The sequence below is a fragment of the Mangifera indica genome, chromosome 3, assembly GCF_011075055.1.
Source record: "Mangifera indica cultivar Alphonso chromosome 3, CATAS_Mindica_2.1, whole genome shotgun sequence".
Classification (NCBI taxonomy): domain Eukaryota; kingdom Viridiplantae; phylum Streptophyta; class Magnoliopsida; order Sapindales; family Anacardiaceae; genus Mangifera; species Mangifera indica.
This window is the reverse complement of record NC_058139.1, coordinates 10,129,617-10,155,497: the sequence shown is the minus strand read 5'-3', so window position 1 is coordinate 10,155,497 and position 25,881 is coordinate 10,129,617. Positions and strand designations below refer to the sequence as shown.

Genomic DNA, 25,881 nt, shown 5'->3' with positions numbered 1-25,881 from the left:
GCGTGGAAAATAGTCCTTTGGCCAATGTTAAAGCAGAAACAGCACAGGAAAACACGAATACTAACCATTCCAATCTTCTGTACTCCATAATTCACTAACTTTGGCGCCTTTCTGCATATGATCATGCAAATCACAGTTCAGTATTTAAAATTATCACTTATTTCAGAGCGGCTAGGCTGACTTTCCACTTTTGTTGGTTACTTAATGTGAGACTCTCGTCATTTTCTCAACATCCGGGCCAATGTCACGTTATGATTTTCTGGCTAGCTATTCGAAATAGAAAGCCTGATGTAACCTATATTTAAAGGCATGATGTGAGCCACTAATAATCTAGCCACACAAGCAGCTATGATAAGGCAATCTGAACAATATTCAGTTCCAAGCCAATCAGAATAAACCGTGAGTGATGTAGATAGATTCTCATTTTACTGAGGAGTTCTATTCTTATGTTATTTTTTGTTAGGGTTTATTTAGTTAGAGAATTAGGAATTACAAAACATTATGATAGTTAAAAAAAATAGGTTAGTAAAATGGATAAAATATTAGAATTTAAAAAAAAAAAAATCATTAGTTTAAACCTTTGTCATAATTGTAAATAATTAATTATTCACCAAAAAAATTGTGATAATTGAAAATTTTTTCATATGTATCGTATCGTATTATAGGTATATACATTAGAAACTTTTATGATATACGATACGTATCTTACAATATGATACGATATAGGTGAAAAATTATATATATCGTAAAATATATCAAATTAATATAATATAGTAGACGTATCGTATGATACAATATATATTATTGATATAAGTCAATATATAGTTTTAGAGAAAATGATGATGTGAAAGGGTTTATATAAGAAATTTTAAATTTTTAAAAATATTTGTGACATTTTTTAAAATGATAATGTGTTAAATAGAATTTTCATTATTTTATTAATATTTTATTTTATTTATTTTTTAAAAAATATATCATATGATACAACAAGATACATGATATATGATAAAAAAATTAAATTTTTGATATATAATATAATACATATAATTTGACAGTCTAATTAAAGTATGTTAAATTAAATATCTGGTTTTTGTCCTTATTTTTTTCATGTAAGGCAATTAGTTTTGGGTAACATGATTAGTAATAAAATCTTCACACTTTAGGAAGGTTACGTGACCATTTTTCACCAAACTTTGATGAAATAATTTTTTCACCCTTTACATTTTAGAATTTCATCTGTCCATCTATCTTGACCTTTACATAGATGGTGGTGTCGGACAAGGTGTATGGTTGACTCCTTATGGATGTTATAATCAGTCAAGGTACAATCGTCCTTAAGCTACTTTCCAACAAAGATCAGACGGTGTTAGTCTGATGGGATACCCTCCCTGTCTTGGATTTGTGAGGGAGGAAGTGTGGAAGAGAGGCATGACAACATCCATGATGATATGGATGGTGTAGTAATTTCACTAAAAGGTACAATAAAATTAAATGGTTTTCGTTAACAAAAATAGATGAGGGATAGACAAATAGATCTTTTAAACTTAAAGGTAAGAAAAGTTATTTCATCAAAATTCCGGTGAAAAATAGTCATTCCTGCCTTGTTAGGAATTAAAATAGGCGTGGATGGTAATACATGAAAATATCTGAAATTTTAAACTAATTTCTATTTTATGCCGTTCTCCATTAAGGCTTGTCCCCATCAAAGTCACCAACAACCATAGACAGTTCATATTTTGATCAACTTTTTTCTTTTGTCATTCTCTATCTAGGTCGCCGACAGCCGAAAATCATAAATCCGAATGTTTTATTTTACTTCAATATTTGAAATTTAGGTCGCTTCCATGGCTATAGCATACTTGTGCATTGATAAACTGGAGTGCTGCAATTTCTGAAGTGGGCATGGAAAATTTGCCGAACAACAGTGACTTTGATGGAGAATTTGAACCAAGAACGATGGCATAACATAGATGAGAGGGAGAAAGTTGGATGGCGGCTCATAGTTTAACTTGAATGAACCATTACATTGACTTTCCTCCTGCAAAATAAAAGTGAAAGGTGGCAGAAAGAGTGAGAGATAATTAAGAATACGATGAAGAGTGCAGCAGCATGAGGGGAAAAGGGAGAAATCTCCAGAAACAATAGAAATGGATGGTATGGGAAAGATAGCTAATATTAAACAAGAAGATCATCGTTCCCAGCCACCCATTTCCACTGGCCTCTGGAGGCTTAATCTCCCATTTCAACTCAGCCTAGTTAATTATGAACGTTCAAATAACCCAGATTCCTTCGTATAGGCAACCCTGGAGAACTCTGGTTTGTCATAAACCGCTTTCAGGGGCTCATGGTTTTATGTGTACAATTCATTCTTACCCTTCGATTCTTCGATTCTTCAAATATTTTAATTAAGGGAAATTAAAATTTTTGGCCTTATTTTAATTCGTGTATACATATATACCACTCATTTTAAAACTTAAACAAATATACCACAATAGTAATCTACTTCCCCAAAATATCCTTTTTGAAATAACTCATGCAGAGATTTTCTCTTTTTCTCTGTAACTTTTTCTCTTTTTTTTCTTTGACTTTTAACTGAGTAAGGAATCTCTATAACATGAAAAAAATAAATTATTAATGGAAGAAGACACGTGATTTTATGTGTACAATTCATTCTTATCCTTCGATTCTTTAATTCTTTCAAATATTTCAATTAAGGGAAATTGAAATTTTTAGCCTTATTTTAATCCATGTATATATATATACCACTCATTTTAAAACTTAAACAAATATACCACAACAGTAATCTACTTTCCCAAAATACCCTTTTTGAAATAACCCATGCAGAGATTCTCTCTTTTTTTCTGCAACTTTTTCTCTTTTCTTCTTTGACTTTTAACTGAGTAAGGAATCTCTATAACATGAAAAAAATAAATTATTAATGGAAGAAGACACGTGATTGAACAATGAAACATGTGAGAAAACCATTATAAAAGATTCAATTTGGACACAAGAGAGGGAGAGACGAAAATTTAATTTTATTGTTATTTCATGTTATTAGAGTGCTTAATGCTATTATTTCATATTGTTTCTATTGTTTAAAGTTGTTATAATATTGTTTAATGTTGTAGTGATGGGTATAAAATACTAAAATGCCCACCCTTTTTAGTATTTTATAACCATCACTACAACATTAAAAAATATTATAATAACTTTAAACAATAGAAACAACATGAAATAATAGCATTAAACAATCTAATAACATGAAATCACAATAAAATTAAATTTTTGTCTCTCCCTCCTTTGTGTCCAAATTGAATCTTTTATAATGGTTTTCTCACAGATTTTATTATTCAATCATGTGCCTTCTTCTATTAATAATTTATTTTTTTCATGTTACAGAGATTCTTTCCTCAGTTGAAAGCTAAGGAAGAAAGAGAAAAAGTTACAGAGAAAAAGAGAGAATTTCTGTATGGGTTATTTCAAAAGGGGCATTTTGAAGAAATAGATTACTGTTGTGGTATATTTATTTAAATTTTAAAATGAGTGGCATATATATATACACTAAATAAAATAAGGCTAAAAATTTCAATTTTCCTTTAATTAATGCATTGGGTGTATATAAATATATTTATATAAGATGTTACTACGTTTTAACCTTTTTATTAATTAAAATATCAATATATAATACAAGAATAATACTAAATCTACTCATACATTATACAAAATATTTCTTACATGACTTGTTACCATATAGAATAATAAATACATAAGAATGATAAGGCCAAATGACTAATGTTTAATTTTTACCTTTTAAATTTAAAAATGTTATTTTCTTATTTGTTTGTCAAAACCAATCATTTTTTTTATTTCTAATAATTATTGGGTATTTATGTTATTTTATCTATATATTTTTAATAGAGTTAATATCACTTACATTTATAATAATACAAATAAATTATACTTAATCTCTAAAATCTTTATTTTTTTTCTTTTTCTTCTCTATTTTTATTTCACTCTAAATAAATTTAAAAATAATTATCACATCAATGACATTCATCACCGATGAAGTGTCATCCTTATATATCTTTTTTCTAAAACTTCCTCTCAAACCCTAAAACCACGTGGATCCCAATACTAACTATCACATGAATGACTCTTATTATCAATGGAGTATCGTCTTTATATACCCATATTCTATAACTTCCTCGCAAACCCTAAAACCACATAGATCTATGTCAATACCAGCGGTGAATTTGAACCAAATTGAACTCAAGTTTGGGTAAACTTGAACTTAAGCTCAATATGATTAGTTGAGTTCAAGCTTCATTCAACTAAGTGCAATACTGTAGATTAAAAAAAATTATAAAATTTTAACGAATTAATTATTAAATTTAAAAAATTATGTTTTTTTAGTAAAAGAAAACATAAAAAGAAATTGTAGTATATTGAGAAATGAAGAAATTAAATTTATTTATAATAGGTATGTTGAATTTTTATAATCAATTTCAATTATGTGAAACAATTAAAAACTTCAACTTAATAGAGATTGAATCCTCATTTATAATGGGTGAAGAAAGTTGTTTAAATGTATATTTTATAATGTGATAGACTTTTACACTTTATAAAGGTAAACTCAATGTCTGTAGAATAAATAATCTAATAGATAGTAGTTTATGTGATCCTTAGACTTGAGATTACTAAAACATCTTGTGCATCAATCGACACAATTTGATACTACTTAATGCAATCTTAAATTTAAGGTTATTCAAATGATAATTATAGGGTGTTTTAAGTAGTGTACAAAGATTGTGATTGATCAATATTAAATTTATCATCGTCATATATAAAAGAAGATGTCTCAGTGTTATTTGATGGATGATAGTGTCAACGATTAATTAAATTTATAGTTATAATGGGAATGATTTGTCACTCAGTTCATTTCTCTTTAGTAGTTGTTCCAAAAATCAAATAATGTAAGTCAAATAAACACTTAAGTGAAATAAATACTTGCTTGAAGATCAAATTGTGATAACCCAATTTAAGGAAGCCTGGGATGAAATTATGAGAGTTAACTAGGATTTGACCTAAGGTGAAACATGTTCAAGAACGACTGTTCCATCATTGGAACAAGTGTTCCCCATTATTATATAAACAAAATGTTTTCATCCAAGCCGCATAACTTTCTAGCTCGTTCAATTGAAAAATAGCACATCCAAGCCGCAAGAGCTAGTTTACACTTGATCGATGTCATGGAGGCATATGTAGAGTTTCTTCAAGGGAAGAGTCCTCCAAACATGTATAATAAATCTAAACTATTTGCTTTTATTAATTATATATATGCATTCAATTCCCACCCAAGATTTAGTGTATTCTCAAACTTCCACTTGTGAGGTTTGAAAAACTTTAGTATCTATCATTCTATTAAAATTTTCTATTAAGTTTAAGGGTAAAATGTTATTTAGTTAAAAATATTAAAAAATTAAAATTTTATTATATTCCCTCCCCCTTAATTTTAAAATAAAACATTTTTTTCCACCTAAGTTTTCAAAACTCACATTTCCCCCTTAGGGTTTCATTCTTCCCTTTCCTTCTCTAGCGAAGTTATGCGGCTGGCCCCTATATCTTCTTCTTTACTGGCCATGAATGTGGTGACCTTTCGATCGAAAATGCACAAAGCCTCTCCCTCCTCAATGACCATAAAGATCTATCGATTGGCAAAGGAAATGCACCAATCGAAGATCTCAATGGTTGAGATTCATCACACAAATCTCAACAACCATGAAGATTGCGACACACGACGAAATGCAAAGGGCAAATTCGTTTCTAGACCAATGAAGGGGTAGAAGGAGCATTGCGTTTCGACACAACGAAGGGGGAGAGAGAGTCTTGCGTTTGTGGCTGACATCTCCGATTCATCTTCATCTAGTCACTATCTTAGTTGTCGACAAAGAAGAAGGAATGGGGTTTGGTCAAAGAAAAAAAAGGGGAGAATGAAACCTAAGGAAAAATGTGTGTTTTCAAAATTTAGGTTAACAAAATTTTGTTAGATTTTTAAATTAAGAGAAAAAAATATAATAAAATTTTAGTTTTTTTAACATATTTAGCTAGATAATATTTTTACTTTTAATTCTAACTAAGAATTTTAATAGAAGAGTAGTTATTTGAATCTTTTAAACCTCAAGACGAAAACTTATTTACATTAAACCTTGGGTGGGGAAAAAGTCTTTTGGCCCGTAAAAAGGTAATTACATAGGCAACTCGTCGGTGACAGTAATTTCAAGGCCTGCCTACCAAGGCCCACGTTTTCTGTGACAGCTCAACTAGTAAACAAATCCATTGCTGCCACGTTTTCTTGCAGCACACAATTATTATAATATCAGTGCTTCTATAGATTTGGTTAGGAGGAGAAATGATTCCATACAGTCAAATGACATCATATTACCTGTGAGACTCGCGATCAACGCGACTAAAAAGTAAGCTTTGAACTGAAAAAGCTCTCAATACATAACACCGCACACGTGTAAAAAATATAAGGTCTATCTGTGTCGGCTATTTTGGTCGGAGCTACATAAAATAAAACCAGAGTCTTATAAATACGGGCAGACAGGCTGAAAATGTAGGTAATGTTCAATAAATCTACATCTCAGTCCTGAAAATATTTCAAATAATTTTCTTGCATAAGGTAAGGTTTAGTCTATTCGCAAATTTTGGTCCGTTAAGTTTTAAAAATTTTAAAATTTATTAATTTATTAATTTTTGCTAATTTTTTTGTTAGTACAACGGATAAAGACATTATTTAATAATTTTATTTTGAAAAATAAAAATTTATCTTTTTTTTTAATTTAAGTTTTAAAATCTAAAATTTTTTTTTAACTTAATTTTAAAAAGCTATTTTTATCTCACCATTTATAATTTATATATTTTAGGGTTAACAATTGTCTCTCTCTCTCTCAAAGTTTAAAATATTATATTTACATCTTTACAAAATACATTCTTTTTTTTCCGCGACAATCCTTCCCAGAGATTCATTCTTACACATCATCAACCGGTGGTTTATCGATGCAGAAACTACGTCAAAATCTATCAAAATCAAGCAAGAGATTCAACTCAATTTTGGCTAATTTCACATCATTGTCGACCTCTCCTTGGTGGTCAACAACGATGTGACCATCTGTTTCCTCCAGTTCGTCGAATTAAAGCATGAAAGAGCATTGATTCATTGAATTGAAGACAAATCATACAACAAAGTCGAAATCCTAAGTCATGTGCTCGAACCTTCAAGCATGTTCCTTGAAAACCGAATTCAAATCCTCATAACTAATCAAAGTTCATTTGAAAAAATAAATCTCACAATTACTCTTTGCCCTTTTATGCTTTAGAAGCTAACATGTGAAATAAAATAATAAAATTCATATCAGTTTAAGAAAAATAAATTGTTCAAACAAATAAAATGTTAGAATATTTAACAAACAAGCATTTTTATAAAATGTATAAAAACAAAAAAAAAATAAAAAATGTGAAATTTCACTCCCTATAAAAAAAAAAAAAAATCATTTTACTCTTGTTAGGCATAACTTGACAAATATCTTTTTGACCTTAGTGGTGTCACTTATCATTTTACTTCGTTCCTTGACTTGGTGTGGTCTATAGGTTTGATTACATTGTTAAGTTTTTCATGTTTAACGATAAAAATTTTTAGATTTTTAGTTAAATTTATTAATAGTTTTTTATTATTTAACAACCGATTTAAGTTAAAAAAATTTTATTTTTTTAAATAATATTTAAAAATCTAACCTTAAACCCTAAACTTTTTATTAAAGAAAATATACTATTTTTGATAAAATTTTTAGTTTCGACAGACAAATCTCACCTAATATAATGAATAACTATATTAATTATGAAAATTGGATATTCTAAATAAAAATTAAAATAATCATACTAAACATCAAAACAATCAATTAAACCATTTAATATTAACCTTATAACCCACTTGGATATGAATTTGATTGAAAATTAATTAAAAAAAATTAAAGATTTAGAGTTGGAGAATTTTGTTAGGCACCGTAGGCAATTTCAAATGAGTCAATGATAGTCAAACCTGATTTATATACTTAGTTAGTTTCGACAAAACTCATTTTCTTAACTATATTGATATAATTTTTAAGTTATCAATACTTATTATAGGGTTGAAAATTCTCAATTTGAATACGACATTATTTAATCAATAGATTGAGCTTGATAAGAACAAAATTAGGGTGAACTCTAATTGCTTAAATTATGTTGAAATCATGCAACATACATATATATTGCAATACTTTAATTTAATATTTATAATCAGAGTAGTATTATATGTACAAATAATATATACAATTTTGTTCATAAATAAAAATATGTCACCATGTGATTAGATAATTTTAAATTATAAATAAAAAAACACTCAATCATATAATGATATATCATTATTTATATAATAAAAAAAATACACATTATTCTTATACATAATTTTATTACTATAATAATTGATATTCATTATCAATTTCAGTTAAAAAAAAAAAAGGTCGAAGGAGTTATTCCCACCCAAATTTTATTGCATTCCGAAATTGATACTCTTTAATTATTGAAAACTCAAATATTTACATATAGATAGTTAAAATTAATCGCAACAGTTAAGTTTTAGAGATAAAATCTGCATTTAATATTAAAAATGATAAAATGTTATCTATTTTCCCCATAAGTTTAAAAAACTAACAATTTTTTCTATGATTAAACTTTAAAATATTACATTTTCTCTTAAAATTTTTTTCTTTTCTACTTCATTTTTTTTTGTGTCGTCACTGACCGATTCTCTCTTTCTGGTGACGAAGATGAGGGAAAAGATATCAGAGAAAGAAAAAAAAGGGAGAGAGAGAAAACCGATCAATGACGACATTGAAAAAAGATGAAAAAAAAAGAACTTATAAAGAAAAATATAATATTTTAAAATTTAATTTAGTGAAAATTTATTAGTTTTTTAAATTTAAATAAAATAAATAATATTAATTAATTCAATTAATTTTAAATATGTAGATATATATTTAAATTTTTAATACTTAACTAATATTAATTAAAAAATATAACAAATTTGGGATGGGAATTAATCCTTTGTTAAAAAAAAAAAAAAAATTTGCAGTTGAAATCTTGAATAATACCCTTCTGCCCGGCCGTCTGTCCGTACATAAAACAAATGAGAGACGCCCAAGCTTTTCTCATCAATAAAACAAGACTGACAACAGGTCAAGCCAGTAATCACGCCTATCATTTGAAGACGCTAATACATTTCGCACCTGTTGGTCCCTTTAAAGACATACGTGCATGCCTGCACCTCCATGGGATCACTGCTGTTTCATTTCCATGAATCTGCCAAACTCAGAAGTCAAAACTTCAAACAGCACAGCCGCCGCCGCCACCGGCCATTTTGAATATTATTACTAAAATAAAATATCATAAAAATATAAATAAAATTATATAAATCATATAATAATATAATTAAATATTAATTTATTTTTAATTTAAAATTATTTAATCATATAATAATATATGATTATTTTTATATAAAATTATATTTAAAAAAAAATATGTATTAAATTTTTTTTATTTTTATAATAAATATACTATCACAAATCAAATATATAATGACCCACAGATCTGAAAATTTTAAAAACAATCACATAATTTTAAATCATTTGAAATAATAATTTGGCATGGACATGACGTGGCAAATGAAGAAATGGTAATAAAATTAAATTTTATAAAATTTCCAAATCAGGGAGAAGATTTTCCCAATTATGTAAAAAGGAAAATTTAACAAACTTTATAAAATTTCTAAATATATATATGAGAAATTTAAATAATATTAAATATATTTAATTTGTTTACATTTTTTTAGAACAAACTTGCTAAAATTAACGTGTTCATTAAAAACTTTTTCAACGTGAACTCCCACGTGGTCGGCACGTTCACCCGACCCGACCCATCGCCGACCCAACGGATAAGTTTAACTTCAAATTCGACTATAAATATCCAAACACCTCTCAACTCTTTCTCCACAAAAATCTCTCCTTCTTCTTCAACAGTTGAACCCTTTCGAGCTCAGCCATGGCCACGCCGGTGTCCCCAATTCCGCTTCTGAAGGACGAGCTCGACATCGTCATCCCCACCATTCGGAGCCTCGACTTCTTGGAGCAGTGGAGGCCGTTCTTTCAGCCTTACCACTTGATCATCGTTCAAGATGGTGATCCGTCCAAGACTATCAAGGTTCCCGAAGGCTTTGACTACGAACTCTACAACAGAAACGACATCAACAAGATCCTAGGTCCTAAAGCTTCGTGCATATCCTTCAAGGACTCTGCTTGTAGGTGCTTCGGCTTCATGGTCTCCAAGAAAAAGTATATTTTCACCATTGATGATGATTGCTTCGTAAGTATAACGGTTCTTTGTTTTTGTTTTTTTTAATCTTTTCTTTTCGAGTTTTTTGAAGAAAGTTTGGATCTTTGCTTGATTTGAGTGGAATTGTTTTAGTTTTTGGATCTGGGGTGTTTTGATTTCGGGTATGAAGTTTGGATCTTGGTTTTATTTTTTTTCTTAAAGTTTGGATCTTGTCAACTGGCTGGTTTTGATAGTGTCAGTTATTGTACAGGCTGCTGTTTCTGTAATCTATTGTTAGTTTGAAACAGATCTGATTTGAGTCTTGGCAGTCAACTAAATTTAACCTTTTTTTTATAACCGGACCCGCCCGTATTTGTTGGATGGTAAACCCGAGGAATCCTTGTGGTGACATCCTCCTCATTATTGAAAATTTTAGCATTTGGGATCGATTTCACATTTCATTGATCATTAGCTTCATTTGAACTTTTCCTGTGATCTAGCAGTTTGTTTTTGCATTCATACTTTGAATGTATCAGTTTCGGACTTATTTAAATTCTTGATATAACCTTGTTCAGAGTTTTAAATGACATGGCTTGGTTGGCGGATCATTATTTATGGATCTGAAATTTTCAGTCTTTGTTGTGTTGCAGGTTGCTAAAGACCCATCAGGCAAGGACATCAATGCGCTGGAGCAGCACATAAAGAACCTTCTGACTCCATCCACCCCATTTTTCTTCAATACTCTGTATGATCCATACCGAGAGGGTGCAGATTTTGTCCGTGGGTATCCATTCAGTCTCCGCGAGGGTGTCCCCACTGCTGTTTCTCATGGCCTCTGGCTTAACATCCCTGATTATGATGCTCCTACCCAGCTTGTCAAGCCTCTTGAGAGGAACACTAGGTGGAAAGATCTTTGGTGCTTCTCTGTTCCATTTTAGGCATATACTTAATTTGAGGTTTCTAATCTCTATTTTAATATTTAATAGGTATGTTGATGCAATTATTACCATTCCAAAGGGAACTCTCTTCCCCATGTGTGGTATGAATTTAGGATTCAACCGTGAATTGATTGGCCCTGCAATGTACTTTGGTCTCATGGGCGATGGTCAGCCAATTGGACGCTACGATGATATGTGGGCCGGCTGGTGCACCAAGGTATCCTTCACATTGTTCTTGTCACTCAATTTTTGTGTTTTTTATTCCTGCTATAGGTGTAATGATAAGTGGCCTTGTTTGTTGAAATTTATCTGTAACCATTGTTTTTCATTGTTGTGTAGGTCATCTGTGACCACCTAGGACTTGGGGTGAAGACTGGTTTGCCTTACATCTGGCACAGCAAGGCTAGCAACCCATTCGTGAATCTGAAGAAGGAATATAAAGGAATCTATTGGCAAGAAGAGATCATCCCATTTTTCCAAACTACCACCCTTCCCAAGGAATGCACGACTGTTCAGAAGTGCTACATTGAACTGTCCAAGCAAGTCAAGGCAAAACTTGGCAAGGTTGATGAGTACTTTATCAAGTTGGCTGACGCCATGGTGACATGGGTTGAGGCTTGGGATGAGCTGAACCCATCTGGTGGAAAAGGTGCCCAGTTACCCAATGGTGCTTCAAAGTAGATTACCTCATCAATGTTTACTATCTCATTTGTTGGTCCTAGACTTGTTTCTTATCGGCATTTCCATTGCAACCAATGGTGCATCATAATAGATTACCTCATTCATGTTTACTGTTTCATCCACATTCCCATTGAGACCAAGCTTTTTCTCCCAGGCTTGGACTACTTATTTTGCAGGTTGGAGGGGAATTTGTTTATCATAGTGCTATTGAGTTTAGAACAATAACAAAATGATGTATTCTGTATGAGATAGACTTGATTATTAGTCGTTGATTTGAGATTTTTATTTTGGAAATCTTCGCCGCAAAGTTAGTTAACTCTGTGTCTCTGATGACTCAAATATCTTGAGGTTAACATTTCGAAATATTAAAAAACACTGAAAATATATGAAAGGGAAAGCCTCCATTAGTTCACTCTGAAGACTGAAGTATGCAGCAAAATCAGACGACAATAATGCAGATATATACTGGTACTGTCAAACCCACTAAAATTTAAGGCAGTTGTGCAGTTTATAAGATTCTTCCTAAAACTCAATTTTTTGAAAGATGCGTACATGTGTTGTTATCTCCGCAACTTATGGTTGCATTTACAATGCATCAGAAATAGTTGCTGGCTTTGTCGATAACCTCAGCTTGTTGCGTTTGTTTTCATGTGAATGTCCCATGTGCTGCCAACCCGGAAACCTGTTTCTATCAATCCCATTTATGGACAAACCAATTCCAGCGAAGCATCTAATATGTTATATCCCTAGGACAATTGTGGCCCGTTTATACAAATTTCGTATCAATAAAGCAGAGAAAAAATATTATGCTTGAATACGTATCTCACATCTTACATGACTGATTAAATTGGCTGAGTTTTGTCAAAATGTATTTTGGGTAAAAAATATCCAAAAATAATATTATAATTAACTGTATATCTACAATGGATAATGCTGTAAAAGCCTCACCCTGATAGGTTTAGATGATTCAGAGAGCTAGTTTGGGCTGTACTGGCAGAGAAAGCGTGCAGCCAAGCATACTTGTTTAACATTAAAAACGCAGGTCAAGACGTAATAGAACAATGGAGCAATGTACGGTATGTATATGCAGATTAAATTATGAATTTTTTTTATATAAATTATAAAGAATTTAAGGGGATCTGGGTTGTCGTCTTCTTGAAATCATGTTGAATTAAAAAACACGGCTTTGCAGCCAACTGATTCCACCAACTCAACACCCATGTAGTATAACAAGTTCCATACTACAACTAGTTTAACGCAGACAAAGCATTGGAGCCGGCAACATAATTAATTTTTAGTTTTTTCTCTTCTACATCTATGAAATGTTGTAAAAGTAAAAGAAATTTCTAGGACAGGGAAAGATTGCAGTTGGTTTGATAATGATCAAATGATATTTACTTCTTCGGTCTAAAGTAAGGAATATCTTAAATGTGATATAAAATAGATCTTGTTCTATTTTGTAGCAAACAAGGGCATATTATATTTTTATGGTCGGTCAATTTAGGACCGGGATATTAATTAAAATAGGCAGCTGCTTTTCCGCTTAAACGTTTTTCGGCAGCAATTCATATGTTTTACCTTTTTAAGCAAATTAAATTTTTCATTCTAAAAATACCCTTATTTAATTTCTCAACGTTTACCGTAGTATTTCGCCGATTAATTACTTACGTTTAACTATACGCATTAAGATTAATTTATCTGTAATGAATAAAATCTATAGATTAAAAATGTTAATCTATGAATAAAATTGAAAAACACATTGAAATCTATAGATTGAATAAAATTTATGAATAAAATCTACAAATTTTATAAAATTTATTTTATAAAATCTACAAATTTTATAAAATTTATTTTATAAAATCTATAAATTTATAAAATAATTAAATTTAAAATTGATTGATATATATGAAAAATAATTGATATATCGAAAACGATACGTTTTTTTCAAAACGGTGCGTTTTCTCAAAAGGGGTGCAGGCAAGTGTTAAGAGGTGCGGGAAGGGAATAAAAATACAAACGAGTGTGTGAAAATACAAATGAGTGCGTGAAAATACAAATAGGTACATGAAAATACAAAACAAGTGCGTAAAAATACAAACGGGTGTGTGAAAATGTGAAAGGGTGCGTGAAAATACAAACGGGTACGTAAAAATGTGAAGGGGTGCGTAAAAATACAAACAGATGCGTGAAAATGTGAAAGGGTGCGGGAATTGACTAAAAGATACGGGTGCGTGAAAGGGTGTGAGAATTGGTGCAGGTGCATGAAAAGATGTGAGAATTTATTAAAGGGTGTGGGTGCATGAAGGGTGCAAAAAATGTGTAAACGGTGTGAGAAATTGCGGGGTGCAGGGATCTCCCGCACCCCTTTATAATTTATAAAGGGGTGCGGGATTATAAAAAGGGCTTCTCCCGCACCTCTTTACAATATATATTAATTATTATATATTATAAATATATTATATTATATATTATTATAAATATATTTATTAATATAATATAAATATAATAATATATAATATAATATATATTAATATAATATATTTATAATATAATAGATATTATAATTCTCCTGTACCTTTTTTATAATTTTCCCGCACCCTTTTTGTTTTTCCCACACCCTTTTTGTTTTTCTCGCACCCCTTTTGTTTTTCACGCACTTGTTTATATTTTCACGCACCCCTTCACATTTTCACGCACCCATCTGTATTTTCACACACCCCTTCACATTGTCACGCACTCATTTATATTTTTACACACCCGTTTTGTGTTTATTATTTTCATGCACCCCTTTTATAATTCCTGCACCTTTCAGAAAAGGGGTGCGTGAAAATAATAAACACAAAACGGGTGTGTAAAAATACAAACGGGTGCGTGACAATGTGAAGGGGTGAGTGAAAATACAAAACGAGTGCGTAAAAATACAAACGGGTACGTGAAATTGTGAAGGGGGGAGTGAAAATACAAATGGATGCGTGAAAATATAAAATGGGTGCGTAAAAATACAAACAGGTGCTTGAAATTGTGAAGGGGTGCGTGAAAATACAAAACGGGTGCGTAAAAATACAAACGAGTATGTGAAATTGTGAAGAGGTGTGTGAAAATACAGACGAGTGTGTGAAAATATGAAGGGGTGCGTGAAAATATAAACGAGTGGATAAAAAACAAAAGGGGTGCAGAAAAAACAAAAGGGATACGGGGAAATTATAAAAAGGGTACAAGAGAATTATAATATATATTATATTATAAATATATTATATTAATATATATTATATTATATAATATAATATATTATTATATTTATATTATATTAATAAATATATTTATAATATATTTATAATAATATAATATAAAATATAATATATTTATAATATAAACATATTATATTTATAATATATAATAATTAATATATATTGTAAAGGGGTGCGGGAGATCCCCCGCACCTCGCAATTTCCCGCACCCTTTACACATTTTTCGCACCCTTCACGCACCCACACCCTTTAGTAAATTCCCGCATCTTTTCATGCACCTACACAAATTCCCGCACCCTTTCACGCACCCGTACCCTTTAGTCAATTCCCGCACCCGTTTGTATTTTTACACACCCTTTCACATTTTTACGTACCTGTTTATATTTTTACGCACTTATTTTGTATTTTTATGCACCTATTTGTATTTTCACGCGCCTATTTGTATTTTCACACACTCGTTTGTATTTTCATTCTCTTCTTACACCCCTTAACACTTTCCTGCACCCCTTTTGAGAAAACGCACCGTTTTGAAAAAAACGTAACATTTTCGATATATCAATTATTTTTCATATATATCAATCAATTTTAAATTTAATTATTTTATAAATTTATAGATTTTATAAAATAAATTTTATAAAATTTGTAGATTTATTCATAAATTTTATTCAATCTATAGATTTTCAATGTGTTTTTCAATTTTATTCATAGATTAACATTTTCAATCTGTAGATTTTATTCATTACAAATAAATTAATCTTTATGCGTATAGTTAAACGTAAGTAATTAATCGACGAAATACTACAGTAAACGTTGAGAAATTAAATGAGGGTATTTTTGGAATGAAAAATTCAATTTGCTTAAATAGGTAAAACATATGAATTGCTACCGAAAAACGTTTAAGCGGGAAAACGACTGCCTATTTTAATTAATATCCCGGACCTAATCCAATAATTTTAATATTATATCAGGAGATTATTAATTTACAGTTTAAGTATTTTAAAAATGATAAAAGGTGTTTTAAAATTAGGTAAAATCAATGGCGCCATAATGTGGACACTCTCGAAGTTTGAGCTAAAAATATGATATCTACCATTTTTAGAATAGAACACTTACATCCTCCTAATTAGCAAATACTTTGTAAAAAGTTAATTGAGACATAAAATTGATAATTTCAATCTAAATTTAGGGTTCATAACCTTAATGGGGAGAAGATTTCCCAAAATGGGAAAAGAGACATAGACAAAATATATTTTTGCAATCAAAGATAGGCCAGGGATGGGACACATGTGTCCTTGCCCCTATTCTCATCGTTGTCCTCATCCCTGCCTGACCCCCATTTCCACTACCGTCCTTATACTCATCCCTTTGTATTAATTTTTTTATTTAGAATACTAACTTATCTTTATAGTTTTAGATTATTTATATTTTTCAAATTTATTTATGTTTTTGCTGTGCACATTAAAATGATTAACATATATTATTTTTGATATTTGAAATAGTGGGTTGGTTTTAATTTTAGTTGATTTTTTTATTTAATATGTTTATTTTGTGTTTAGAGAGTATAAGAAAAAAAAATTTTCTCACAGGTACGAGGATGAAGAGAAGATTTTTCCCTATAGATAGAAAGATGAGAAGAGAAATTTTCTCTACGGAAAATGAATGAAGAATCATTATTATCTCCATAGTAGGGATGAAAATTGATATCCCTTGTAGAAATAGAAACAAGGACAGAGAATAGAGTATTCAGTCTTGCCCCTCCTCGTTGCCTTTCTTATTCAGACATAAAATCTAGATAAATGATTAATATACTCTTATTTTATTTTTGTCTCTGGCACTAAAAGGAAGCTAATATCTAAATCAAAATATTAAATAGTTAGATTCCACAAACATCAATCAATTATGAGGGTATGAATGTTTCATTCTAAAACCTACTAGAGTTAGCAATTTTCCATACAATCTTTTAACCTAGTATGATATGACAAGAAAAAAATCAAATTAGGATTGAATTTTATAAACAAAATCTACTTTGATAGTAGAATGTGACATGAAACTAAATTATGTCGTGTTCAAATAGACATAAAATCAATCTGAAATATCTCGAATGTTTGAAGAAATGCTACTATAATAGAATATGTTAGAAGTAAATTAAAGAAATGTTAAAAGACTAGTATTAACAATGGGAAGCAATAGCAAAGTGTCTTCATGAAAGCAATATATAGAGTCAACAAGCTTGAGCAACTCTAAAAATACCGATGACCTTACTATTGATTATGCATTAGTTCCAACCACTTTAAGAATACCATCAGTTTTTACAACATTTTATATGCGAAACTCACAAATGTTACAGTTAAGTTGATTGATTTGAAACTTAATTTTCCAACCTAAAGTTGGAATTGCTAAACTTTGTGTCTTTACATTTTTGAAATCAATGATTGTTAACTTGTTGTTTTACCCGATAATTGATTATACAAGACATCTGTCAACGACATCTTGTGCTTTGGTAGAATTAAACAATCAATTTGATTACTTCAAGGAAAGACAATTGCAACTGATAAAACATCTCCACAACCTTGATCTAAACTATCGAACAACATCTTCAACCCAAGATTTCATGTATTGACAATCTTCACTATCATGAAACTAACTAGAGATGACAAATTAGGAGGAAAATTGTTTGCAATATATTGCAAATCATTACGTATTATATGTAGTTGTATCTCCATCTAATTATGTGTATCCAATTATTTTTTATTTTCATTTTAAAATTTTATATCGTTATTGGCACTGAGACTAATGTTCTATCACTAAGATTATTAAAATATTTTACAGGGTCTTAGAGTATAAAGAAGGTAAATTGTTGTATTGTATGTTTTGTTAATTAGTATATTAAGATAATTTAGGAAATAAACTGAAACATTAAAAACACCCAAAAGATTAGCAATAACAGACAATTTCTTATAAATTAAAGTTGCGTTAAGTCAATCCAAATATTGTTCAAATTAAGTTAAGGTTGAGAGATTTCGATATGACTCTAAGGAAGTATTTGATTTGGGTAATATTTTATTATCAAAATAGAAATATTACCTTGAAGATAGATTACTTAGAAGATTACTGAGTATAAATGATTATTATATTTGATAAAATTTGATAGATATATATAATTATTGTGTTTGGTTAAAGGTAATAAAAGATTACTAGTAAATTATTTTACTTAAATGTCATTGAATATAATTATTTTTAAATATTTTTATATTATTTATCATATTAATTAAAAATAAATTTATTTTTGTTTCAAAAAATTAATAAATAATAATATAATGATAATAAAATCAAGATTACCTTGGTAATCTTTAAATACCTAAGATGAAGATAGTAATCAGATTACTACATATATTACCTGTCACGTTAGCATTGGTAATAGAAGATTACTGTAACATTTTATTACTGACAAATCAAACAAGAGAATAAAAGATAGATTGTCAATGTAATCTTAAAAAATTGGAACCAAACGGCCCCTAATTTGGATCGGGCTAGAATCTCTTCTCTAAAACTCAAACTGATATTATACAAAGGCCAAATGACTATTTCCCACCCAAGGTTTAGCGTATTCTCAAATGTCCTCCCTTTAACTATGGAAACACCAAACACCGACCATGGGTGGGTGTTTGGTGTTTCCATAGTTAAAGGGGGGACATTTGAGAATACGCTAAACCTTGGGTGGGAAATAGTCATTTGGCCTTATACAAACATGATTTAATGACATAGGAATGTATACCTATGGACATAATGTTTCTATTATTATTGATTTTCACAATAAGAATAATTAAAATACTATAGATAAAGATTAATAAAAAAGTTAATATTACAAATAAAATAATTAATACTGCAAACAAATTGATTGATATTTGTATAAATTAAAAAATAATGAAATTGAAATCTTACTATTTATTATAAATTGGATTAAGGAAGTTTTATGTTGTTCATTTCTTTTCCATTAACTTATAATATATTTTCATGGAAAATAAAAAAAATATATATATAAATAGGTATATATTTGATATATATTATTATATGATTCGATGATTTTAAATTAAAAATAAAATAATATTCAATAATATAATCCTACACACACACACACACACACATATATATATATTATTGCTTTTTCAAGCATGAGCCACAACTTTCTAAGAAAAGAATTATTTTCATAAACTTAGGAACAAAAGCAACCTGAAATTAATAAATATTTAAATTATGCTTTTGTAAACGCAATTCTTTGTAGAAAAGGGTTTAACTTATTTTTGTTATTTTCATTGCACAAAAGGATGGATGTCAAATCCAATTCGGTCGCACGTGGGATAATCACTCCCAAAACGTTGTCGTTGCTATTGTTCCCCCTTGAATCTGCTTGAAAACTCTCAAAGGAAAAAAAAAAAAGTTACTGAAATAATTTAGAAGTTAATTGAAACGTCGTCGTTTACAGTACTTGTTTGAAAAATAACGCCGTTGCCGGGGATCGAACCCGGGTCGTCCGCGTGACAGGCGGAAATACTTACCACTATACTACAACGACCTGACGTTTTTAAGAATGCACTGTGTAATATTTTCTTAAACAAAATTATCTTGTTTGGGCATTGAAAAGTTCTAATCCTAAATTATTATTCACCCTATGAGACAATCATTTACCCCATGAAAAGGTATTAAAATGATGCTCTTATGGGGGTTAATGTTTTAAAAAAATTATGGGCACATGTTATCTCTTCACGGGTTTGAATAATAACCCAATATTCGGTTACGCATGCCTCTCATAATTATGCAATGGAAATATGGGGCCATCTAAGATTTGTGCTTGAATTGCATGGGAAATGAATTGGTGGTTGAATATATAACTGAGTGTATGTTTTCACCACGTCAAGTTTTGGTTAGGATAAAAAACACCCATTTGATCATTTAATCTACAGTTCATCCACCAGGATACAGTAACTATAGAAGTATATGAATTGGAGTTTCAGCTGTAACAATAGCAAAGTTTTAGATGATTTTTGATACTCAAATTCTTGATGAATTTGTTTGATTACATTACGGATAAGGGAAAAAACTGAGGAGATTAGGGACTAATGACAAGTGAAGATGAGTATTCTCTTCATGAACTTTCAATGAAAACTTAGAAACAAAGTGTGACCTTTCAGTGTCCATAGTTATTCATTCGTAAGTAAAGGAATGACCTCCTGATTACATCAACATTACCAGATAGAATTTAAGTTGTTAGTTATCACCGAGGCATGAAGACATTTAGAATCCAAAGTTTCTGTTTATCTTGCTTTAAATGTGTTAGATGTCTTCTGAAATCCCAACTGCTACATACTTGGGGCTGGCTCCTGCATCAGTACAAGTAAAATCATTTAATTGGTAAGACAAAAATCGGTTCATGTAACACAATGTCACATGTTTAGACTACTATAATGGATATGTGACTAATTTGAATCAAGCGGAGCATTTTGTTCCTGATGAAGCTCCGTGTCACTCAAATTATGCATGACAGTCAAGACGGCAAGCTGTTGATGCTGATATTATCTAGGCAACCAACAATTGTTTAAAATGGAAAAATCAGGGAGAATGTACAAGAAAATGGAGGTATATTACTCCTATTAGTGTGGACTCACCAGAGAAGATACGGTCCAAATCTTGGAACTCTTGTAACCAAGCAACCATATGTATACAGAAAGTAGGAGGCCTATGGCTACCAGATAGAAAAATTTGCAAACCATTCTCTGAAGATATGAACCAGACGTCACCATTTCAAGTCATGAGAAACTCATGTTTATATTTTTTTCTTGCCATTAAAGTTTATAGGAGATCTACTTTAAGTCTAATATTTACAGATTTTTGATCGGTGATACTGAGATTGATGAAATAGTAAAAAAGAACAAACTCTTCCTCCATGTAAACTCTAATTTCTAGAGAAGAACGAAAAAGCATTCAAATGAAAAAAAATCATTCATTATCTGTTTATTTATTTTGTTAGAGGAGAACTTCTTGGGTTGTCATGTTAAAACTAGCATAAAGTAATGGAAATATAAAGTTGACATACCTTATTTGCAGAACTTATGAGTGTGACTCAAGGGCAGCAGAAAGCATCATTCTCAGGCTTAACTTGCATGGATTGCCTTTGATGCTCTACTCGTTGAAGTTGTGATGACAACTGAAGCAAGTCAATTGTGGTCCCCTCTTCACATGAAAGGCGATCTTTCACATTCATGCAATCTGGCTCTTGGTAGATCCCATGGTTGATATCAAAGTTGATGGCATCACTATTGTCAGAGATCAGTATGAGACCCAAGTTACTTCCTTCAACAGAGCTCAATCCAGATGAAGAGAACTTATTTGACACACCACTTGTTGATGCATGCGAGGTGAACCCTGTAAGCTTTTCAGAAACTTGAGTCATATTGTAATGGTTATTGCTGCCTGGCATGACTAGAGGACAAGTGAATGGAACTCCTGACAAATGGCTTGAAGAGTGCTGCGGTTTAGATGACAGAAGAGAGAGAGCGCAACCAGAATCGGAAATTCCTGATAATCCTTGTATGGTTGATGCTGAATCATAAACATTGAACTCTTCACTACCTAATGAGGTGTCCTGGAACAAAGTAATTGACCCAGAATTTGGCCCTCCCAGATCATGTGGATATCGACTGCCGTTCAAACTGAAAATGCTTTCTGTCACTGTATTAGCTCCATTGCCATGAAAAAAGGGAACTGCTTTTTCAAAATTGTGAGGGAAAAGTGATTTAGGCGGCAGACTTGCACTTGCAATCGGAATGGATGATAGAGGATTATAATGAGTCCCATCTTCAAGTTTTATACGTTTGCACCAATCATTTGTTCCATATTTTTCCTGACAGATTCCACTGGGAAGTATATCTTGACAAATAAAGGATGATGTTGTTAGTGCAGTCCCCTGAAATCTGCTATCTGCATGGGCTGCATAGTGAGGAAAACAAGTAAAATTTACGGTTGCAAGAACATATCTTGACTGGAAAAGTTTCTGAAAACATAGGGAGTTGAATATCTTCCATAACCATCGACATTAAGAAAAACATAGGGAAAGAATTTTCAAGGATTGAGGGATTTGATCCATGTTTTTTATATTAGAAAATTATTCAAATTCTACTAGGAATGTGAGCAAATCATTGTATACGAAATTTGAATCCGTTACCACTTGCGAGTGCGCAAACAGTAGCCACATAATAGTTTCCTTAATTCCATCAACACTTGTAATGGTCATAAAACTAGATATAAGACATGTAAATTGCACCGTCAATGCTTATAGCTTTGACACTAGGGACAGAACTGATTATACTAAATTGATGCAATATATGGTAACTCTCATATATGGTAGATATCAAGAGAAACGAGACAGGGATATTACTGTTACTGGTCTAGCATAATATTCAAGGATGGAAACTCTGAAAAAAAAAAAAAACATTTCGCATATTTTGTTAGACTTTCCCATGATGTTTTTGGACTAGGTACAAATTTAACAAGGCAGGGATTCTTAGAGTTTCCCTCATGTACTGTCTCCAGAAGAAATTAGAATGAAGGTACAGGCTATTGATAGACAATTGATCTCCCAGAAATATGGGCAAGGAACATAAACTAGAAGTCCAAAACGTCACCTTAAATACAACATCCACATCCTGGCATTAGAAAATTTTTTTGTTCAATAGGAAGCCAAGCATCTTCTGTTTCTATACATACACTGACAGAGAGATAAATAATGCAAAACCAGTACAGAATTTTCAATACCGTTATATGACTGAAGTAGCTTCCCAGTTCGGCCAGAGTTAATACCAACTTGAGGCTTTCTTCGACGCTCATTGTGGCCAGCAAGGCGTTTACGACAGCTGCGCTTACCATCATCAAATTCTGCTAGCAAATGAAACCTGGATAGTCAAACATTAGAACATGTTATAGCAGCAATAAGATCTATGTATCACTGTTGGGACAAGATCCAGACTTAACAAGATTAATTTTTAACCAGAGGTACCCGAATCAGGCAATGGTTTACAGATGCAAAATTCTTCAAGCAAGGAAACCCCATTTATCAAACAGAGAACAAGGTCTGCATACTTTAATCTCGAAAATCTCTTAAAGTGATGATTGAACAGATTTGAATAAACAAACTGCCCGAAAAAGAAAAGAAAAGAAAAGGAGACATGAATGACAAAGAATGTTGTAGAAAAGAGAGAAATAGGTGGAGTTCAATAATCCAATTTAATAAACTTAACTAAGAAGAAAACAAAACAGGATACAAGCTTTAACAACTCAGTGTTCCTTAGTCTTCTGTTTTCATTGACAAGAAGACATTAAAAGGGGAAAAAAATAAAAGATTTGAAATTTTAATGGAGTTAGAAAGGACTTGACAAAACATAACCAACCTGCTACATTGTTGACAAAATCTCTGCTCAAGGCCATTCACAATGACTTTAGCTGTCTTTGAGTGAACCTCACAAACTTTATGCCTCTTGTGGTAGTCCTTTGAGGAGCTGAGATCCTTATTACAACCATAAACTTGGCAAAAGACAGTATGCGAAGTAATTCCGGCTAATCTCACTCTCTTTGGAGGCGTAGACGACTCCGAAGTAGACAAGAAAGGGGCTCCTCTAGAAATCTTAGCGTTATGAGCATCTCTTTGATCAACGAGCCTGCCTAGCTTCAGATCAAAAAGTGATGAGTCCCTACTGCTGTTGGAGTCGACCACAGAGTTCGAAAGCTTTGAAGTGGACTCATCTTCAACAAGAAATGAGCTTGAGGTAGGCATAAATGGACTCATCATTCTCCCGCTACTTTCTTTGCTACTCAAAACATCTCTAATTGAACTGCTAGGTACTCTTTTTCCTACCAATTCTTGAATACCAAATTCACCAAAAGCCTGGTTCTCAATAGGTTGTTGTTGACCTGAGACAAACATGTTATTACCAAAACTACTTGGAGTTTTCAATTCCCAACCCATCAATATATTTTTACTTCTTGCAGAAGAATCAGAAAGTGAAATTGCTGCATTTTCTATACACCCTTTCACCCCAGAAACATGGCTCCAAGACTCCATTAAATTGCATACAAATCAAATTAAACTCTTTCTATTAACACTTGTATACAAAACACCAAGCTTAATCAAATTTGAAATCTTCAAACAAGTTTCAGCTCGCTCAAGAGTATCCATTGAAGAACTTTACAAACACTTGAGAGAGTAGAGGACCCCCAAAAGAAAAAGCCAAAAGTTTCCTTCTTTGAAAGCTCAAACCGTCAAGAAACACAGTCCCTGAGATATCAAATGCACCAAAAGAGAAAATCCCATTAGAAAACAGCAGCAGCACAAGAACCCAGACAGAGACTAACAGAAAAGCTTCAAACTTTGACAGCGCACACACTTGAATGTCGAATTCAATAATGAAACAAACAACGAAACAAGTGAAGTGAAGATCTTGTTCGTGCAAACACTAACCCAAAAAAGCACAAAACACTATAATAGAGAAAGGATAAGGCTTTTCTGTAACCAAAAGAAGAAACTGTAGCCCAAGTGATTATGCGTTCAAAGTGTGAGCGAAAGTCTAAAGGGGAGAGAGAGAGAGAGAGCAAGAGAGAAAATAAAGGAAAACACTTTACCTGTATAAAGTAAAGTTAAATGGTACAAAAGAATGGAATGGTGAAGCAGAGAAAACTACTGGGTTTAAAATGATTGAAGTATCACAAAACACAAAACCTCCATGAAAGAGAAAAAACAAGCTTGTGGTAGCTATTTTCAGAGATTAAAAAGAGAAGAAATAAACCCATAACACAAACATGAAGCATTGAAAAAAGTGTATTAATTGTTGAACTCCATTATTATATATATATTTTTTTTCACTTTGTTTAGAAACTTGGGAAGTTACCATCTCCACGCTGCAGCTTTGGAAATTGTTGCTCGACTTCTCATCATATGTGTTTTGTTCTTGACTCTGGTCTGAAGCATTACTAAAATAGAAATTAAATAAATACAACAAAAAGGGAAATTAAAAAAAAAAAAAACCAACTTTTACTATGCCATAATATGATGTTCGGAATTAGTTGAGGGATTTTAGATGAAGAAAAAAAAAGTAGATAAACGTGATTAATTTACATGTGAATTTCGATGAACTTGTGTTTGAAGTTTTGGTTTTTTCCTCCCTACCATGAAGAAAAAAAATACAAAGATGGGGTAAGATAAAAGTGGAGATATTTTCATAATTTTTTCTTTTTATGTTTGATTTTTTAATTAAAAATTTACTTGAATAACATTTTAAAACGTAGCGATGACAATTATCTGAATCAATAAAAATAGAAACAATAAAAAAATAATATAAAAATGATATATGTATAATACAATAAATGATAAAAATTACTTTTATAAAAAAACAGTCATAAAATTTAAATATAATAAAGATGCAGAACATATATATATATATATATATATATATATATATATATATATATATATATATATATATATATATATATAATTTAATATGACACATTATTAATAATATATTTATGAAAATATGATAATATCAATAATAATTTTAACATTT

The 25,881-nt window shown here is 30.9% G+C and overlaps 2 protein-coding genes and 1 non-coding gene across 6 annotated transcripts; 1 reads left to right on the top strand and 2 right to left on the bottom strand.

Moving 5' to 3' along the window:
• The first annotated feature begins 10,072 nt into the window (after positions 1-10,072).
• LOC123212402 (probable UDP-arabinopyranose mutase 2) lies at positions 10,073-12,317 on the top strand. The gene is made up of 4 exons (XM_044631523.1): positions 10,073-10,455; positions 11,055-11,305; positions 11,391-11,559; positions 11,682-12,317. The coding sequence occupies exons 1-4, from the start codon at positions 10,135-10,137 to the stop codon at positions 12,021-12,023; spliced, it is 1,083 nt and encodes a 360-aa protein (XP_044487458.1). The 5' UTR covers positions 10,073-10,134; the 3' UTR covers positions 12,024-12,317.
• Positions 12,318-19,772: 7,455 nt separating this feature from the next.
• On the bottom strand, positions 19,773-19,844 carry TRNAD-GUC. Its single transcript has one exon. It is a non-coding gene; the product is annotated as a tRNA-Asp (tRNA).
• A 440-nt stretch (positions 19,845-20,284) lies between these two features.
• Positions 20,285-25,458, bottom strand: LOC123210000 (squamosa promoter-binding-like protein 6). Of its 4 annotated transcripts, none has more exons than XM_044628141.1 (5): positions 25,207-25,458; positions 23,713-24,596; positions 23,081-23,217; positions 21,363-22,255; positions 20,285-20,649 (listed from the first exon to the last, which is right to left on the bottom strand). In XM_044628141.1, exons 2-4 carry the CDS (start codon positions 24,381-24,383, stop codon positions 21,390-21,392), a joined length of 1,674 nt encoding a protein of 557 aa, XP_044484076.1. In that variant the 5' UTR covers positions 24,384-24,596; positions 25,207-25,458; the 3' UTR covers positions 20,285-20,649; positions 21,363-21,389. The 4 variants fall into 4 exon arrangements, with proteins under 4 accessions (XP_044484076.1, XP_044484080.1, XP_044484077.1 ...); XM_044628145.1 differs by lacking the exon at positions 25,207-25,458 and adding an exon at positions 25,182-25,198; XM_044628142.1 differs by lacking the exon at positions 25,207-25,458 and adding an exon at positions 24,780-25,135.
• Positions 25,459-25,881: the final 423 nt, after the last annotated feature.

Excerpts from the sequence above, each read along its gene's own strand:
- LOC123210000 (XM_044628141.1), bottom strand. The coding sequence starts at position 24,383 with ATGGAGTCTTGGAGCCATGTTTCTGGGGTGAAAGGGTGTATAGAAAAT. Across the intron at positions 23,218-23,712 it reads TTTTGTCAACAATGTAGCAG|GTTTCATTTGCTAGCAGAAT; the intron begins GTTGGTTATGTT and ends TTGACTATCCAG. Across the intron at positions 22,256-23,080 it reads GCTACTTCAGTCATATAACG|CCCATGCAGATAGCAGATTT; the intron begins GTATTGAAAATT and ends CTCACTATGCAG.
- LOC123212402 (XM_044631523.1), top strand. The coding sequence starts at position 10,135 with ATGGCCACGCCGGTGTCCCCAATTCCGCTTCTGAAGGACGAGCTCGAC. Across the intron at positions 10,456-11,054 it reads CCATTGATGATGATTGCTTC|GTTGCTAAAGACCCATCAGG; the intron begins GTAAGTATAACG and ends GTTGTGTTGCAG. Across the intron at positions 11,306-11,390 it reads CCTCTTGAGAGGAACACTAG|GTATGTTGATGCAATTATTA; the intron begins GTGGAAAGATCT and ends AATATTTAATAG.